Source organism: Moschus berezovskii, chromosome 17 (assembly GCF_049115385.1).
Source record: "Moschus berezovskii isolate FMDL1 chromosome 17, NW_MosBer_1.0, whole genome shotgun sequence".
Classification (NCBI taxonomy): Eukaryota; Metazoa; Chordata; class Mammalia; order Artiodactyla; family Moschidae; genus Moschus; species Moschus berezovskii.
In genome coordinates this window covers 50140414-50159154 of record NC_142476.1, presented here as the reverse complement: position 1 = coordinate 50159154, position 18741 = coordinate 50140414, and the positions used below count along the sequence as shown (strand labels likewise).

The 18741-nt window shown below is 52.3% G+C and overlaps 1 protein-coding gene across 1 annotated transcript in view; it reads right to left on the bottom strand.

Moving 5' to 3' along the window:
* Positions 1-915: 915 nt before the first annotated feature.
* DRAXIN (dorsal inhibitory axon guidance protein) overlaps positions 916-18741 on the bottom strand; it is a 31479-nt gene continuing 13653 nt past the window's right edge. Inside the window, exons 2-7 of the mRNA XM_055419575.2 lie at positions 17322-17782; positions 14302-14489; positions 12545-12656; positions 11351-11440; positions 9770-9859; positions 916-5926 (exon numbers count right to left, since the gene is read on the bottom strand). Coding sequence (XP_055275550.1) covers positions 5814-5926; positions 9770-9859; positions 11351-11440; positions 12545-12656; positions 14302-14489; positions 17322-17742 — 1014 coding nt within the window. The 5' untranslated portion in view covers positions 17743-17782 and the 3' untranslated portion in view covers positions 916-5813. The remainder of the gene's footprint in view (positions 5927-9769; positions 9860-11350; positions 11441-12544; positions 12657-14301; positions 14490-17321; positions 17783-18741) is intronic.

Genomic DNA, 18741 nt, shown 5'->3' with positions numbered 1-18741 from the left:
CCAGGCTGCAGGAGCTAGTCCCTCAGTGGTGCCTGGGCAGGGAAATCCCCACAAGGACCCTAGGCCTTTAGGGGCTTCCCACATCTGTGGTTACTCTGGCTCCCAGGAGGGTCTGGACCCTCCCTTGGCTTTAGGACACAGAGCCACTGAGAGCCATAACATAGCCTTGCTCTGATTGGCTAGGCTTGGAGGGGTCTGGTCTGCACAGCTGGGTGGTGCTGGCTGGAGCTGCCACTGAGATAACAGATGTACTTCCTGGTGCTAAGACAGTCCACCGCCAGCCAGTTCACGCCCTTTCCCAAGACGGCATCTGAGCCTGCCCAGGCCTGGCCTTAGGTGGCGGTGCTTTGTTTTCCTCATTCTGCCCAAGCGGGCACCACCTGCTTTTCTCAGCATCCTTTGCCTGCAATGTGCCTGCCAGCCTTGTATATGGCCAGCTTTGTAATCTCTTTGGGACCTTAACTGCCCCAACCCTAGAGTGGGAGAAGATAAAAATATGAAATTCCCACCCAATGGTCTGGTTAAAGGACCATGATACAATCCAGGTGAGGGCGGAGACCCTACCTGCCTGTGTACTGCTTTGTTGTTGTTTGGCCGCTAAGTCATGTCAGACTCTTTGCGACCCCATGGGCTGCAGCATGCCAGGCCTCCCTGTCCCTCACTATCTCCCGGAGTTCTCCCAAGTTCATGTCCATTGAATAGGTGATGGTATCCAACCATCTCATCCTCTGCCACTCTCTTCTGCTTAGCTCAGAGAAAATGCTTAATCCAAGGTGCAGAATGAATGAATAAGTAGCTGGAGAAATACCAGGTTGAGTTCCCCAAAACACACTGACAGTGCTCCCTGTCTGCAAGACAGACCATCTGGAGGGGCAGAGAGAGACAACAGGGAGGCTTATTAACCATCATCTCTTTATTTACAGCTCAAGAGAGTACATGCAACATGCCATCAGGGGACTCAAGGATGTAGCACCTCCCCGCTTCCCTGTTGCCCCCATACTTTATAAATAGGAACCACAGTCCCCCAGGGAAGTTCCCAAGAGCCAGAAAACTGAGGCCCCAGGCCCAGATGCTCCACTTCATTTTCTCTAAAAATAAAGGCCAGTTCCAGCCCAGGAGGCAGGGCCTTGGAGCCTGCAAGTTGGTCACTGCTGGTTGTTAACCAGGCAAAGTGGATCTCAGATTGGTCAACCTCACACCCATATGCAAATGCCCCCGAATCATCCAAATGTCCCTGGCCGTCTGACCATCCTGTCTCCCCTTCTGCATCTACTGTGTCTCTGAACCTTTACTGTGCACAGGGACAGCCTGGAGAACTTGTGAAAACCCACCCCTAGACATACTGATTCAGTAGGTCCCAGTGGGGCCGGGATCCCACATTTCTGCCAAGTTCCCAGGGCTTTCCCCCACAAGACTGTGGAACGGACGTTGACAGTGGGAATTGTGATAGGGAAGACCTTTTGTATCCTATTACAAATTAATCACTACAGGGACATTGCCTATAAACTTAAATTACTGGCCCATTACTGGGAACCCTGCTTCCTAGATAATGAGCATTAAGCTAAAATACCCTTGTTTAGCACCCAAGGAACATCCTGATCAGGTCCACCTGTGAATGACCGACAGCAGGGAGGAAGAGATGAAGGCTGATTGGAACCAGAAAGTGTTTGAGTTTCCCCTTTAAATATAAAAGGAGCCTGAATTCTAACTCAGGCAAGGTGGGGTTGGCTGGCTTTCCGAATAAAGTTGCTATTCCTTGTCCCAACAATAACAAAAAAAGGATGGAGGGACCAGAAAGCCTTTTGCATCCAGAAGAGGCTGCTTATCCTCCACCAGACCACCATCCTGATTTAGAATTCAGTAAATATACTCCCTGTGATGGAAGCCCCTGGTTCTCCAGATTGGCAAGTCTTATCATGCCCTCCCCAGCACATGCCCTCCCATCTCCCACAGGAGTGAAGATCATCCTGAAGGTCATGGTGTCCCTGTCAACTGCATGCAACCCCCGATGAGGAGCCTAAATAGCTTGCCTCTCCTGCGGTCTCACCCAGTACCCATATTTCCTTGCTGTTCTGTTGTTTTAGAAACACGTTCCTTGCAGGTTACACAGATGTCTCTCCAGCTATGAAGCGGATCCCTTCCAGGAAGCTGATGCCCGTCATCTCGACATCAGATCATATTGGATGTGTTGAATATGGCTTGACATAAGGCAGACCCTGATGCTGGGAAACATCAAAGGCAGGAGGAGAAGGGGACGAGATGGTTGGATGGCACGATCAACTCAATGGACATGAGTCTGAGCAAACTCCAGGAGATGGTGAAGGACAGGGAAGCCTGGCGTGCTGCAGTCCATGGGATGCCAAAGAGTCAGACACGACTGAGTGACTTAACAACAACAAAGGATCCACCTGTAGCTTCTAGGTAGTGGAAGGGGTCTTGGCTTCGGGACATGACATATGGCTTGGTGACTCCTCAAGGGGCAAGTGAAGCTGTCACATTCCCATGTGGCATGGTTCTCGTGTCCTCTGACCCTTTGCCCATCTCTGGCAGGCTCAGGAGACACTCTTGGCATCACCAGACAAGTCACGGAAAGGCAGCCCTGTGAGGAACAGTGAGTATCTCTGGGGAATGGCTGGAAAGCTCCCTCAGGAGGAATGCAGGGGGCACAGGTAGCTATTGGTTTCCACTTGGCCTCCTGCTCAGCTCTTCCCAGCCTCAGGGTGAGAAGGGGGGGTATATTTAGAAACTCCTGATCCTGTTGTTGCATAGCCACTGACAGCTCTGCTTTAGCGGACAGAATCTGTACATGCTGCTTAGGGCTGAGTCCAGAACAGTTTTCTAAACCTCTTTGACCACAGAACCCCATCCCCTCTTCCCTAAGGGAGCATCTCACAGTGTTCCAGGGAACATGCTTTGGGGAAGGATCCTGAATGGTGACTTTGAACTGATCTCTGAGTACATGATGGATCATTGTCAAAAAAGAGAACACCTGCTAAAATCATCCTAGCAAATAAATTAGCTAACACCGAGGGCTTATTATGTGTCAGCACTGTAGCAAGCATGTTGCTAGGATTTTGTATTTACATCTCATTACACCCCTATGAAGGAAGAGTGATTAGCCCCATTTTACAGATAAAGAAGTCCAGGCACAGAGACCTTAATGAAGTCTCCTAGGGTCACCAAGGTAGTGAGTGCTGGAGTAGGCTGTTTGTCAGCAGCTGCACTCCTGCAGGAGGAAGAGGGCAGGGGTCCCAGGCCCACGCCCGGTAACATGTTAGAGCCACCTGGATGCCTTGCAAAAGTACGATGCCCAGACACAACCCAGAGCGATTAAACCATAATCTTTGCAGGTGGCTCAGGCACCTTTGAAAGTTTTGGTACGTTTGAAAGTTCCCCAGACTATCCTAATGTGCAGCCAAGGCTGAGACCAGCAGATTAAAGCAGAGATTGGCAAACCATGGCCTGGGGTCCAAGTCCAACCCACTGCTTGTTTCTGTGTAGTCTGCAAGTTAAGAGGCTCTCACATTTTATAATGTGTTTTAGAAAAATCAAAAGAATAATCGTCTGTGACAAGTGATATTATCTGAAATTCTGTGTTCATAAATAGCTTCATTGGAACACAGTCTATAACATTAATATTTATCTGGCCCTTTATGAAAAGTTTGTTGAACCCTGGATTCGAGGATATTGGCTTATGCACCAGCAAAAGAAATTTAAGGCAGACCTAAGGAAGAACTTCTGGCAGAGAGGTTTGTTAAACACAGAGGGGGCTTTGGGACTCCTAACTCTGGAGTTAAGAGAATTCCACCCACTTTGCCTTTGCAAATGCAAAATGGAAGTAGCTAGGGCAAAGAGACAGGCCCTGAATTTCCAACCATGGAGCTCCCTTGGTAGGCACTGATAGCTCCATTGAGCCTTCCAGCTTTGTCCTAATTTTTTGTGTTTCCATCATTGATGGCCAGGGCCACCCTCACCACTGCCCACCGCACCCCTCCCAAGACAAAAGCAATTCTGGGTTCTCTGCCTACAGCCACCCCTGCTAGGGTTCTATCATGACCTCGAATCGGCCACCCCATATGAGGCATACAGCACAGGCCTTGTCTGGTCTCAAACAGACAAAACTGCAGGCGGATTCAATTTTCAAATAGCCGGCTTTGATCTCTTGCGGTCCTCCTCTCCCTAAGATTCCCATGCCCTTTGAACTTGAATAAGGAGAAAAGAGCCAGTGTATTTGGTTTCTTCTAGATCTGTTTGCCTTCCTTGGTGCCATACCCTTGACCCCAACTGATTTTCCCAGTGGAGTAAACAGCCCTGGCATCCTGTGGGTGTGGTCCCACTGGCTGGAGTCCAGGCCAGTGAGGCATCTGGAGAGGGAAGGTTTGCAACCTTGTTTGCCTTGGACCTGAGGGTTGGTCAGGAGTGAGATGCCAGGTGGAGTGATTTAAGTGACTCTCCTAAGGTTGTCACTAGAGTCACATCAGCTCAGAAAGGTGTTCGGGTGGGCATCACGGGTATGGCCCGTGATGGATGCAGTTAGAAGAGATGCCCCAACTCCTCAGTACACTCTGTTGAAGAAGTGTAGACCTATAGACCTGGGATGGTCTCTGGGGGGCCTAGAACCACTAAGACGCATACAAAGTGGGTGCCGACTGGCTATGTGTGTTTCTGAGTCCATGCTTGCATTAGATTCTCAAAGGTCATGAACTCCAAAAGCCGGGGTGGCAGCTTTCAGGCCCCTCCAAAGTGCACATCCCAGGACGGGGTGAGCAGGGCCATAGGCATAAGGAACAGCTTTACCGTTTCCCTTAAACACTTCCTGTCTCAGAACACCAGTTCGCCAATCTGCCCAAATCCTGCCTTGTAAGCAAGCAGGTGCTTAACGCACGTTTTCTTTTTTCTTTTAAATGATACACCTTTGTCCAGGGAAGGAAGAGAATTGTCTGTCATTCCAGGCTTCACCACAGCAAAAGGAACCACCAGGGAACACGCGTCTCTCACTGAAAGCCGTGGAGAACTTGGAATGAGTCCTTGGTTGTGGAGGAACAAGGATGTGAGCCTTGGAGCTGGGCAGACCCAGGTTCAGATGCCGGCTCCACTCCTGACTCCCCAGGACCTGGTGCTTTCAGTGGGGTCCCCGGTCACCAGGAGCATCAGCAAGCCCTGAACCTTGTTAGAAATGCAGAATCGACTGAATTGGAATCTGCGTTTTAACCAGATCCCTGGGGATTCTTACACAAGGTGAAGGTTTGAAGAGCATTGACCTGGGACCCTGGACAAGATCATTTAAGCCTACCTCAGTTTCCTCACTTGTAAAATGGTGATTATGGCTACTTTAAAAGGTCATGTGATAAACGAGATAACGTATGGCCCGCGTTTAGCACAGTGCCTGGTACATAGGAGGTGCTTCGGTATTCATCTCCCGCCTTTTGGTTCCCCTGTCTCTCCAGAAGTTTCCATTCTTTTCCAGCTCAAAAACCTCTTCCTTATGAAGCTTGAAACCGTTGCAGTGCTGAGATCGGACGATAGAGGGCACTCTCGACATTGCCATCGCGAAGAACACGGACACCGGGAAGCGCAGGCGGTGTGGGTCTCCCGTCCGCCCAGGGGTGGGTGCAGGTGTGCTGCTGCTCGGTTCCCGGGCGGGGGCAGTTCGTCCAGGGCTCGGGACGGAGCGTCCTGGATCTGAGCCTGCAGCCTCAGTCAGCTGGTCCCGCAATTGATCTGCCACCACTCGTTATAAACAAACTGCCCGGCTTCTCCAAACCTCTGGAGCTCAGTCCCCAGGCCGGTGCAGAGGCGCCTCGCGCGGGCCGCTAGACGTTGATGAAAGACCCCTGGTCGCCGTTGGCCGTTTCGGGCTCCACGCAGCGCCCCTTTCTCCGGGTGACCCTGCGGTTCCGGTGGAATTTGGCGTAGCAGCGCAGCCCTGAGCGAAGAGAGGGAAGCGGGGGTCAGACGTGAGACCAGCCAGTCCCCCGCCTCCCTTCCCGCCCCCCACCCCCCAGCCGCCCAGCCTCGCACTGTTTCGCTATCACTGCCTTCTCTTTTTCTGCCCTACAACCAGTCCATCCCCCGCACAGCAGCCTGAATGGATTTAAAGACGAGAATCACAGACGGAGAAGAGTGAACAGATGGAGCGCAGGAGATATTTAGGACCACGAAACTATTTTGTGCGATACTATCTATAATGGTGGGTACATGTCTAGTCTTTGTCAAAACCCGAGGAATGCGCAACACAAAGAATGTACACTAATGTAAATTATGGACCTAATAATGTACCACTGTTGGTTCACCAATCTTAAAAAGTGTACCACACTAATGTAAGATAACAGGGGAAACCGTGGGGGGAGGCATATGAGACTGCTGTATTTTCTGTCTAATCTTCCTGGAAACCTAAAACGACTCTAAAAATAGTCTATTAAAATAATTTTTAAAAGGGATGCAGGGCTTCCCTGGTAGTGCAATGGTAAAGATTCTGTGTTTCCAATGCAGGGAGCTTGGGTTTGATCCCTGGTCAGGGAACTAAGATTCCACATGCCATGGAGCAACTAAGCTCTCACCGCAACTACTGAGTCTAAGAGCCACAATTAGAGAGTCCATGTGCCACAGTGAAGACCACATGTGCGGCAACTAAGACATCAGTGCAGCCAGGGAAAAAAAAGGCCAAATCCTCCTGGTTCGGGGTCGGGGGTTAGGGAAGGAGATGTCAGTGTGGTCAGAGTAATCTCTACATTTCCGGTTAGGAGTGACCACAGGGAGAGGGGCCATCACCAATTTAAGATCCGCTATGTCACTGTCAAGAGAATACAGAAATTGCTGTGAAGCTTGTGCTTAGGGGTCTAGAACCGACACATGGATCACTGAGCCTTCAGATCTGTGGCCACACGAGTGACACTTGGGAGGGGCAGGGGATCATGAATAGGAGTGGATGGTAGCCATAGGAGCCCTTCTGGAACACTCCAGGCTGGCCTAGCCTGCTGGACTTCAGCTCTGGGACCTGACTCCCAACATTTCAGAATTTCTCAGATGTCCTCAGGACTCTTGGTTCTCATGAGGGTTCCTGGCATCACTTGGGTCCCTCTGCTATAGCATCTGGGCGACAACCCCTTTCTTCCTGGACCATCTTTAAGGAGCTGTCATTTCCACTCAATTTCTTTTTTTTCCCCAGAATCTGAGTCTCCAGGGAGGAAATGAGAGTTTCGGTGGGACTGACCAGGATGGGAGGGACCAGGGAAATGAGCAGATGGGGCTTTGGCTGCACAGTTATCTTTTGAAGGCCTGAAAAGCTACCCCTCCTAACTGAGGCCCAGGGGAGGAAGGAAGGATGGCTTCCCTGGCAGAGGGCTGCCCACTGAGCATCCAGCAGGGCACCAGCTGGGCATGTGCAGCAGTAGGGCCACATCCCCCTCACCTGGGCAGGCTGGACCTGGAGGTCCTGGCGCTAACTCCAGGCTCTCTGGACTGGAGTGCCCTCCAGCTTCCTATGCACCTCAGTCTCCTCCTCCACCAAATGGGCCCCCACCTTGCACACAGGCAACAGAAGGCAGCTTCTCAGCATCTCCACCCCTGCCTGCCTCCATCCTCTCACTTTCTAGCTCATCCCTGCGTCTCCAGCCCTGCCCCGCACAGTCCCGCAGCCAGAGTGAGCTGGTATACTCAAAAGTCAGACCAGGTCATTCCCTTTCTTAAAACCTGCTGAGAGACTTCCCTGATGGTCCAGGGGTTAAGAATCTGCCTTGCAATACAGGAGACACGGGTTTGATCCCTGGTGGGCAAACCAGGATCCCATATGTGGCAGAGCAACTAAGACCCGAAGCAGCCAAATAATAAATACTAAAAAAAAAAAAAACCTGCTGACATCTTCCCATGATAATGTAAATGAAGTCCTGATCCTACCCCCTAGCTTCTCCCACCTCCCTTTGTGCCACCGTGTGGCTGCTGTGTGCCAGGCGCACTCGAACACGCCAGTCTTGCTCCTGTCCGAGGTCCCTGCCTTTGCTTTGCCGCTTGTCTGGGACTCTCGCTTCCTACCCCACCGCCCATCTTCAGGTGGCTAGTTCTGCTGGCCGCTCCTGTCCATCCTTTCTAAAGTAACTCCCAGGCCAGCCTGAATCACTGTCTTTACAGTTCTACTCCTTGTTGCTGCTGCTGCTAAGTCCCATCAGTCGTGTCTGACTCTTAGCGACCCCATGGACTGTAGCTTACCAGGCTCCTCCGACCATGGGATTTCCCAGGCAAGAGTACTGGAGTGGGGTGCCATTGCCTTCTCCGTTACTCCTTGTTATAGACATCTAATTATTTGCATGTGTGTGTGTGTTTGTGTGTATATGTGTGTGTTAGTCGCTCAGTCTTGTCCGACTCTTTGTGACCCCATGGACTGTAGACTGCCAGGCTCCTCTGTCCAAAGAATTTTCTAGGTAAGGATACTGGAGGGGGTTGCCATTTCCTTCTCCAGGGGATCTTCCCAAGCCAGGCATTGAACCTGGGTCTCCTGCATTACAGGCGTATGCTTTACCATCTGAGCTACTAGGGAAGCCCAGATATTTGCTAACTGTCACTCATCTCATTAGAATGGAATCCACGGGTGGAGAACTTGTTGGTTCTCTTCACCCCAATGTCTTGATCAGAACTTGGCGCATAGTAGGCATTCAAGAAATATATCTTGACCAACTGGACAAATGAATAATTGGACTGAAGCAGCTTTATTGCTTTCACAGCAGATAACTTTTGAGGCTAATGTGAGCAAAAATAGGGTGTGTACCTCAGGACGGTCCACAAAGGGACGGAGGTCAAACCCCTCACCCTAGAGAAGTGAACCTTGGAGGTGGGATGACATCCAGTAATTACTGTGCATTTTTGGTATTTTGTTTTTAAAAGAGTACTTGTCTCTTAGATGTATATATATGGAAATATTCACAGGTAAAATACCTAAATTCTTAGGAGTTGCTTCAAAATCATATTGCCCTCCCCCTAAAAAAATCCTATTGCAGTGGGGGAACTGGACGGGGTGGGGACAGCACAGACTGGCCGTGAGTGAGAATTACGGAAACTGGATGACAGGAAACGGGGGTTCTTCATACTATTCCGATGACTTTAATATGTGTTTGAAAATTTTCAGAATGCACAATTTAAAGTATTTCCCCCACTTTTCTAGCTACATAGGTTTGCGCAAGTGACTTAACCTTTCTGTGCCTCAGTTCACTTTTGTGTGAAACCCTTCTGAGATGGTTTTGAGGACTGGGGAGCTAACAGGTAGAGTGCTTAGCACAGAGCTGGGTCCATCGAGGCACCCCTGGGCGGAAGAGCACACACTGCTCTAGGTGGGAGCTCAGAGGAGGTAAAGAGGGAACCAGCTGGGTAAGAGCCTCCTTCCTTGGGAAAGTGCTGGGAAATTCACTCCCCACCCCTTGTTATCACACTTGGAATGTCTCCCCGGGGATAGAATTCTGGTGTGAAAGCACCAGCCTTCTCAGGTTTGATCTTCTTTTAAAAGAGACGCTTCTCTCTCCTCCCTTCTCCCGTCTCCAGATCATGGGAGATCATACCAGCTTGTATTTCAAGAGGTGAGAAAAGCAAATCTGAGCAACGACGCCAGGAACGGAGACTAAATGGATTCACAGATTGGGAAAGCACCGAGCGAAGCTGTTCCTGCTGGTGTCTTCAGTTCCCCGGGGATTCTCTCACCCCCTTCTCTGCCCACCCTGCCTCGAGGAGAACGGGAGGTGGTGAGGGTCTCGGAGTCGAGGGAGCCCCCGGCATCTGGCCTCACCTTCCATGCACATGCAGTCGTCAAAGCACTTGTTGTTCAGGCCTCGGTTGTGGGGCGTGCAGAGATGCTCCCGGAGATCGCAGCAGGTCCCTGCCCACATGGCAAGCACATGCGGTCAGCCGTGCCGAGTAGACCCTCCCTGCCGCCCCGTACACATTCCCACTGGACAGGAGATCCATCATCTCCGTGGCGGGGCTGCCCCTGGCAGGGTGGACCATCTGGTGCACAAGGCTCCCAGCCGGAACCACCAACGGATGTCCCGGCTGAGGTCCCCAGAGGGCGGGCGGCTGAGACCCTAATCGCCCCAGATGCACAATTGATTGATCATGGAAGAAGGAAAGGCGCTGTTGATTCCCCACTGGGTGGAAAGGCTGGGGGGCTGCCAGGTGTGGAGTCAGCGTGGAGCTGGGAGGAGCCGCAGGGATCATGGACGCCAACGTCCTCTTTTGACAGATGGGGAAACAAGCCCCTGAGACGCAGCCCCAGGCATGACCTCACCCACCACAGAGCCAGCTCTCAGAGCCACTGTCCAGTTGGCCCAAACTTGAGCCTTTTCTTCCTGCTCTGGGTGGGAAAACCATTTGGAAGGGAAACAGCTTGTCAGGGAGCTGGTGGTCTGGCTTACACAATGCCAAGTGGTTCGGTGGCTGTTTTGTAGAATATTCTGGCTACTGAATTAACAGGAGCTGAGGTGTGCCACTCGAGTCTCTGCCCTTGCAGTCCACTGGCCAGGAGAGCAGTTAGCCGCCAGCCCCCGCTGTTAACACCTGCAGGAGCCTCCTGGGCTGATGATGTCACACTGGGCCTGAGCAGAACAGTCCAGGCAGTGACTGGCTGCCAGGGCCTGGCTATTTCTGCCCAGTGGAGGCCTCTTCTAACAGGGAGTCTTTGTTCTGGAGCTGCCCATTGGGTTGGCTGAGATTGTATCAGACTCCTGTCCATTCCTCCTCCCTCCAGCTTTTATTGTTCACAGGCCTTATCCCCCACCATCCCCAGAAACCTCCTGCCCTTCTAACTCCATCTCGGTTTCGCCTTCCCAGAAGTCCCGAGTGACCCAGTCGAGGGCCAGCAGTTTAGACCATCCATCCAAACTCCAGGCCCCTGTTCTCAGACTGTCTTGATGGGCTCAGCTGCTGAACAGGTCAGGATGTTATCAAAGCACCCACAGGAGCCCAGCACTGTCACAACAGGATAAGGACAAAATGAAGCCCGATAAGAGGTTAGGGAGAAGTTGGGGGGAAGGGTCATCCTGACTTAAGGCAGTGTGGGGCAGCGGTTCAGAAGCAGCAGACTCAGGTTTGAGCCACTTCCGAGCTCTGTGATCACAGCTGAAACACTTGGCCTCTCTGAGCCTCAATTTCCTTGCCTGAAAATTGGGAATGACAGGGTTCCTCTCTGTCTGGGTTGCTGTGAGGATGAAATAGAATAAAGTATGGCAGCAACTCTCATCAAAGTGGTTGTCATTATTTACCACCCCTAAAGGCTCCTGCTCATGTGTCTGGGAAGACCCACCCGCTCCCACCCCACAATGGTTCCCCCAGTGCCCTGTCTACTGCCTGGAACACGATGCTGGTTTGGTACCTGGCAGGCAGTCCTGGTGATGGTCACAGGGATCCCCTTTAGCCGGTGATGTTTCGTTCCCATCACTGGAAAGTTTGCTGCGGTGTTTCTCTGGGGAAAACAGGACCTGTGGTCAGAGGCTGAGGCTTATCAGAGCAGAGATTAAATACTGGATGCCAGGGTCAGAGTGCTCAAACCACCACTTACACAGTGTGGCTTGGGTAAGACATGAAGCCTCTCTGCCTTAGTTTTCTCTTCTCTAAAATGGGATCAGGGGACTTTCCTGGCAGTCCAGTGGTTAAGACTTTGTGCTCCTAATGCAAGGGGCATGGGTTCTATCCCTGGTCGAGGAACTAGGATCCCATATGCCACATGGAGTGGACAAAAAAAAAAAAGGTGGGGGGGCTTCCCTGGTGGTTCTCTGATGGCTCAGATGGTAAAGAATCTGCCTACAATGAAGGAGACCTGGGTTTGATACCTAGATCGGGAAGATCCCCTGGAGAAGGGAACGGCAACAAACTCCAGTATTCTTGCCTACAGAATTCCTTGGACCGAGGAGTCTGGAGGGTCATGGGTCCCAAAGAGTCAGACACGACTAAGCTACTAACACACACTCCCTAGTGGTTCAGTGGTAAAGAATCCATCTGCTAAAGTAGGAGACACGGATCCAATCCCTGAGAGAGGAAGATCCCACATGCCTCGGAGTGACTAAACTGGTGTGCCACAACTCCTGAGCCTATGCTTTAGAGCCTGGGGAGCCACATCTACAGGAGCCCGCCTGCCCTAAAGCCACTGCTCCCCAACAAGAGAAGCCACCGCAGTGAGCAGCCCCCGCCCCTCAACTAGAGAGTAGCCCCCAATCTCCACAACTAGAGAAAAGCCCAGGCAGCAACAAAGACTCAGCCAAAATAAATAAATAAAAACAAAATTTTAAAATACTTCTAAAAAAGGCAGAGGGGATCAACAGCAGAACGACCTGGTTTTTTTTTTTTTTTTCTTCAGGTTAAAGGAGTAGCTGGTTGGAATCCGTCTGGTGTGCGATGAGCACTTGAGAGCAACATGCCTATTTCAGGTATCTGTTCCCTCATGGACTCCATGCTCCTCTCCCCAACTTGGACATCTGTAGGTCAGGCTGGGGTCACCAGGCCCCTATCCCAGGGCATGGTGGGGGAGGGGAGGAGCCCAGCAGGGGCATGGAGGGGTGGGCAGACGTACCTTTCTTCTTTGTGGATGGCCAGACCTCGGGCTTTAAGTCTTCATAGTCAGTCCAGTCGAACAAGGCCATGTCCAGTGTGGGCATCACCTCCCCCTCCGGCCTGGGGTGAGCCTGCAGAGGAGGGTGGAGAAGAGGGAGCCTGAAGATCCCAAAAGGTGGAAGAAGAAACGTGCGGCCCCAGGATCCCAGGGCAAAGGAGAGGCTCCTCCTAGGCCAGCTCATGGCGTGTTGGACAGCCTGCGATCTCAGCCTGGGGAATTCGAGATGGCCTCCAGGACTCGGGCTCCAGCAGCTACCTGGGCAGTGTCTTCCCAGAGCAGCCACCCCCAGGCAGGACAGCACCTACAGGCAGCTGCTGCAGTCCCCAGGCTCTCTGCGGGCGGGGGCTGGGGAGGCAGCTGTGGCCGCTCAGGAGGAAGCCCAGCTGCTCGCTCCCCTGTCCCTTCTCTCCCCTACAGGTGTCCTCAGTTCTCCATGGCATGGCACTGTTGAGGCCACGCCCATAGCTCAGTTCTACTCTAGACCCCCCGGCCCCAGCCTTTGTGGTTTCGGGGCTGGATCTGTGCACAGTAGAACATGGGCAATAATGGCTCAGTGGTAAAGAATCCACTTGCCATGCAAGAGCCACAGGAGACCTGGGTTTGATCCCTGGGTCAGGAAGATCCCCTGGAGGAGGGCATGGAGGGCACTCCAGTATTCTTGCCTGGAGAATGCCATGGACAGAGGAGCCTGGCAGGCTATAGCCCATAGGGTCACAAAAAGTGGGACATGATTGAAGTGATTGAGCATGCAAGCATGCTATAGGGCTGGATTCTCAACAGATGGGCTTCCAGGAGCCCTTCAATGGCATGGATAACCGTGGATTTGTCAGAGATGGTTTATCAGGATCTCAAGGGAGTACAAGACCCAAAAAGAGAATAAGGAAGATCTCCTGCTAAAGAAGTTTTACTTCTTCTACATGCATTATTTTATTGGTCACGTTTAATGATTTTATTTTGAAAAAATGTTCAAAGCCACAGAAGATGTGGAATGATGCAATTCGTGTTAATTGCAAGAATAAACACCCTTTGTCTAGACTCACCAAGGGGTTTTCCCTGGTGGCTCAGTTGGTAAAGAATTCACCTGCAGTGCAGGAGACCTAGGTTCGATCCCTGAGTTGAGATGATCCCTTGGAGAAAGAAATGGCAACCCACTCCAGTAGTCTTGCCTGGAAAATCCCATGGACAGAGGAGCCTGGTGGGCTACAGTGTGTGGGGTTGCAAAGAGTCGGATACGACTTAGCGACTAAACTACCATAGACTCACCAATGGTTGGTGGGTTTGCTACATTTGCTTGCTTGCTCCCTCTCTTTTTAAAGGTCTGAAGCAGATGCGTCAAAGTGTTAACTAAAGTTTGTTAATTCTGGATTGTGGGGACATGGTTTCAGACATTGTTATTCTCTGTCCTTTGCAGGATGTACAAAATTCTTCCCCCAAAGCCTGACTTTTCTAGGTTCAGAGACCACTGTGCTGAGCTGGCACTTGATTCCTTGGCATTCCATAGAATGAGCCCTTGGACCACTGCCTGGACTGTGGCAGCACTCCCTGGACAGTGGGCCGGCTGGCCATAGCTGGGCTGGATGGGCATCAGGAGAACCGGCTTCCATCCAGCCTCATGGGCCTGGACCAACTCCCTCCCACCCCTGTGCCTCAGTCTCCCTAAAGGTAATAGGAAGGGTTTGCATGAGGTCAACCCTAGGACCCTTCCAGCCCCTTACCTGGGGCCACAGGGATGTGACAGGCAGGATCAGGGACTCTTCGGTGGCAGGTGCCTCAAAGGTGGTGAGGTAGAGTATGGTGGGGGCCAGGCTGGTGGAGGATTCCTCCATCAAAGCATCTGGGGACTGGTCTTCTGAGAGCTCTGCCTTCTTCGTCAGGGAGCTGGGGCCTCTCACCAAGGCTCGGCCTGAGACAAGGAGCAGGGAACACAGCGACTTTATCTGCTCATCACTCCCTATCAGCCCATAGCAGGGGGCAGCAGGAACCATAGGACAAGTTATTGGCTCAACCAGCATCCCCGCTGCCCACCCTCCTGGGGAGGGGGCTGGAAACAGGAGGCTGGGGGCATAAGGGGAAATGTCCAAGATGAACTTGCAGTGTTGCTGGGGATTCTCCCTCTAAAACAACATTCCAGCAAGTCCAAGTCCAGCTTGATGGAGTGCAGCCAGGGATGTAAGTGCAATGAATGGAAACCAGTAAGATTAACCATGGAAGGTTTCCTGGAGGAGGTGAAGTTTGTAGCATTAACCATGGAAGGCTTCCTGGAGGAGGCGAAGTCTGAGTAGGGGAGTAAGGTGATGAGGCTGAGAGGCATTGCAGAAGGGAGAGGACTTTGAGAAGGCTGGGAAGTGAGAGCTCCCTACGTGGTGGTGATGACCCTGCTTTCTGCGCACATGCTGCAGCAGGGACCATGTTGCATGCTGGGTCCTGCTTTACAAGTGTTATTTCACCTAACCTTTGCAGGAGCTCTGGGAGGTAGGTAGTCTTTCAGTCTCATCTACAGGGAAGGAAACTAAAGCCGAAGGAGGTTAGGTGACTTGCCTGAGGGTGCACAGCCAGTGAGTATTGAAATCTGAATTTGAACCCAGGTCCATCTAATGCAGAATCAATACTTTTAACCACTGATGCCGCCTTCCAAGATACACGGGCATGGGGTAGGGTGAGTGTGAGGGGGAAAGTGTGCAGGGTTGGGGGGTGATCAGGAACCATCTTCCCTGGTGGGAAGTCTGCCTGCAATGGGGGAGACCTGGGTTTAATCCCTGGATCAGGAGGATTCCCTGGAGAAGAAAATGGCAACCCATTCCAGTATTCTTGCCTGGAAAATTCCATGGACAGAGAAGCCTAATGGGCTACAGTCCATGGGGTCACAAAGAGTATGACATGACTGAGTGACTAACACACAGGAGCCAGGAGGCTTCAAGAAAAGCTAGAGGGCCCACGCTTATGCTTGCCTCTTTTTTCAGACAAGAGCTGACTTTAAGGTTGGTTGGGTCCATTGGGGCCATCCCACCCTCCTGAGATGAATCCAGCCTGAGCTCTAGATGGCCACTGTCCACTCCTCCACTCACTCACTCTTGTGGGAGGGTCCCGTTGGTCCACTGGAGCCGGGACTGGAGCTGGGCTGGGCTGAGTCCTTGCACGGTGTATGCCTTCCAGTTTGGCATCAAGGATGTTACCACCCTCACACCAACCTGACACATGATCCCCAGGGGTGGGAGGCTGAGAATCTAAGCTGGGCCCCCTTCTTCTGACTGTGTTCTGTCCACCTGAGGGGTTTCAGTGGGCCTGGCAGGGAAACAAGCCTCAGCTGTTTGCAGGAGAAAAGGGGGCTGAGGCTCCATCACCCACTTCCTGCAGAACCCCACCCCCATCTATGCCTGTGGCCCTTGGCTCGCCCCTTGAGGCAGTCTTGTCATATGAAGAGACTTGAAGCCGAGGCTGCCTGCCTGGGCTCTGGCCAGGGGAGACTGGGGAAGGGTCAGCTGGGTGGAGATGCTGAAACATATTTGTTCCGGGGAGTCCGGAACTCACAGGGGATTTGGGAACATGAAGGGAACGTGAAGGAAGGTAAGGAGGTTGGACTCTTGAGAGTCTCTTGGACAGCAAGGAGATCAAACCCAGTCAATCCTAAAGGAAATCAATCCTGAATATTCATTGGAAGGATTGATGCTGAAGCTGAAGCTCCAATACTTTGGCCATCTGATGCAAAGAGCCCACTCAGTGGAAAAGACCCTGATACTGGGAAAAATTGAGGGCAAGAGGAGAAGGGGATGACAGAGGATGAGATGGTTGGATGGCATCACTGACTCAATGGACATGAGTTTGAGCAAGCTCCGGGAGATAGTGAAGGACAGGGAGGACTGGCGTGCTGCAGTCCATGGGGTCACAAAGAGTCGCACATGACTGAGTGACTGAACAACAGCAAAGAAGGACGGGGAGGAAACTCCATCAACAAACAGGGAAGAGGCAGGAGAAATAAGGACGTGACCGCTCTCCTTGGGTCAGCCATGTCCAGGTCAGAGGACATGGATGGATTCAGCATCCAGAGAAAGTTGAGAATTAACTATTGAACAGAAACAACCACCGCTGCTGCCCCTGCCAAATGACAGGCACTGTTCTAGGTATTCCTGATAGCAAGATTTCTCTGCGTCTACCATGAGGATAGAGGGGGCCTTGCCCTCACTTTGCAGAAACCAAGGCACAGAAAGGTGACTTGCCAGGAAGTCGTGGAGCCAGAATATGAATTGGGGCAAATCTGGCTTCAGATTCTAAGCTCTTGGCCTCTGCTCTGTGTTTCAGTGCTGATTAAGTGATGTGCTTGGGGGGGCACCGAATTGTCCCATCTCTGCTCAGGACTTACAGTAGGATGGATTTAGGTCAGACACGAGGTAGAACTTCCTGAATCAGGAGGATGATCTATGGATAAGACTGAGCTCCTATGGCCACATATCCTTCTCTTCCTCCCCTGCTCCACCCTGACCCCGGGCTTTCCCAGCACCTCTTCTTACCAGATCCCTCTGAATCTAGTGAGACCCCTCTCCTCCTCTGAGGGTCCACCACCTGCCCTCTTTGGGGCATCCAGTTGTCCTCTCAGGAAGCTCCTGCCATTGACCCCACCCCCAGCCTCCATGTCCATCCCCTGAAGTCCGTCCCCTTGGTCATTTGGGTCTGATCCCCTTCCCCCACTGCCCCCCTCCCCCCATGGTAGGGCCCCGCCCCCTCGCAGACCTCCAGCTACCTCTGTGCAGCCTCAACCTCTCCTTCCGTCTCTTGTGCTCCCTGCCTCGTTTCTTCACCCTCTCTGACCCTGGAGCCCGGCTCTCCTTCTCAGGGTAGGGCCGAGTCAGCCCCCGGAGAAGAACTTTGTCCTGCAGCAGGCCTGCAGGACTCGGCCCATGCAGCAGCCCCTCTGCCCCTGGGAGCCTGGAGGCCTGCCTGGTGGCAGTGACCACAGCCCCATCCTGGGTCCAGCCAGGTGTGCCTGGGCCCCGCTCTTTCTTGCCCAGGCCCCGCCGACGGTGGTGGCTGGCCTGAGGCATCCACAGTGCTGGTCCCGAGAGGTCAATATGATTCTCCGGGAGGTTCTGAGCAGAGTTTCCGGGTCCCAGGGAGCCTGCCAGGCTCAGCTCCAGGAGCAGGAGGAGGGCGAGGAGCAGCATGGGGGCAGCGTGGGTGGTGGGCCCAGCCGAGGGCTTCTTCCTGCAAGAAAAGTAGGACCATGAGGGGGCAGTTCTGCAGTCCTCCTCCTCCACATCCACAGTCCTCTCATTCACACTTTTCTTTTATAAGTTGCTTACTTACATTTATTTTTATTTATCTGTTAGCCATGCTGCAAGGCATATGGGATCTTAGTTTCCCAACCAGGGATCAAACCCATGCCCCCTGCAATGGAAGCGTGCAGTCTTAACCACTGGACCACCAGGGACATCCCTCCCTAATTCACACTGTTATAGACCAGTCTTTTTCAACAGGGACAGAGGGGGACTTTGATCTTCCCCCCACCCAGGGGACATTTGGCAACATCTGGAAACATTTTAGGTGGCCCACACTAGGCAGCACTACCGACTTTACTGGGTGGAGGCCAGAGGTGCTGCTAAACACCCTACTATGCACAGGACTGTCCCGGCCCAGGAAGATCACGGTGCCGAAACTGAGAATCCCTGGGTTTCAATAGTTATAAGAAACACCCAGGTTCCAGTCTGGATTCCTTTCTTCTGTGCAAACCTCTGCTTTGGGCTAAGTTCCCAGGAATGAAATGAGTCCCTCCAAGCTCAGAAATAGGCCTATAGTCCCAGAGACTTGACTCAAAGCCTAAAATCAAACAAATGGGATAAAAGCACTTGAGCACGCGCTGTAAGAAAGAATTGTGTTCCGCGCTTGGTGTGCGTTTCTATCACTTGGTCCTTCCCCGACTCTCTGAAGTGGCACCTATTATTTTCTGAAGTGGAAATTAAGGCTCAGAGAGGCTGAGTCACATGGAGTAAGTGGCATTTGGTCATTGCTAAGCCTGTGCCCTGAGCCCCCGTGTGCTGTTCCCGGACAGCCCAGCCTTGCCTTCTCTCTTCCTCCAAGTTCCAGGCCTCCTGGGGCCGGGGGGGCGGGGGGCACTTTGGAGGCTGGATTCTGACCCTGCAGGGTGGGGTGAACTACCTCTGACC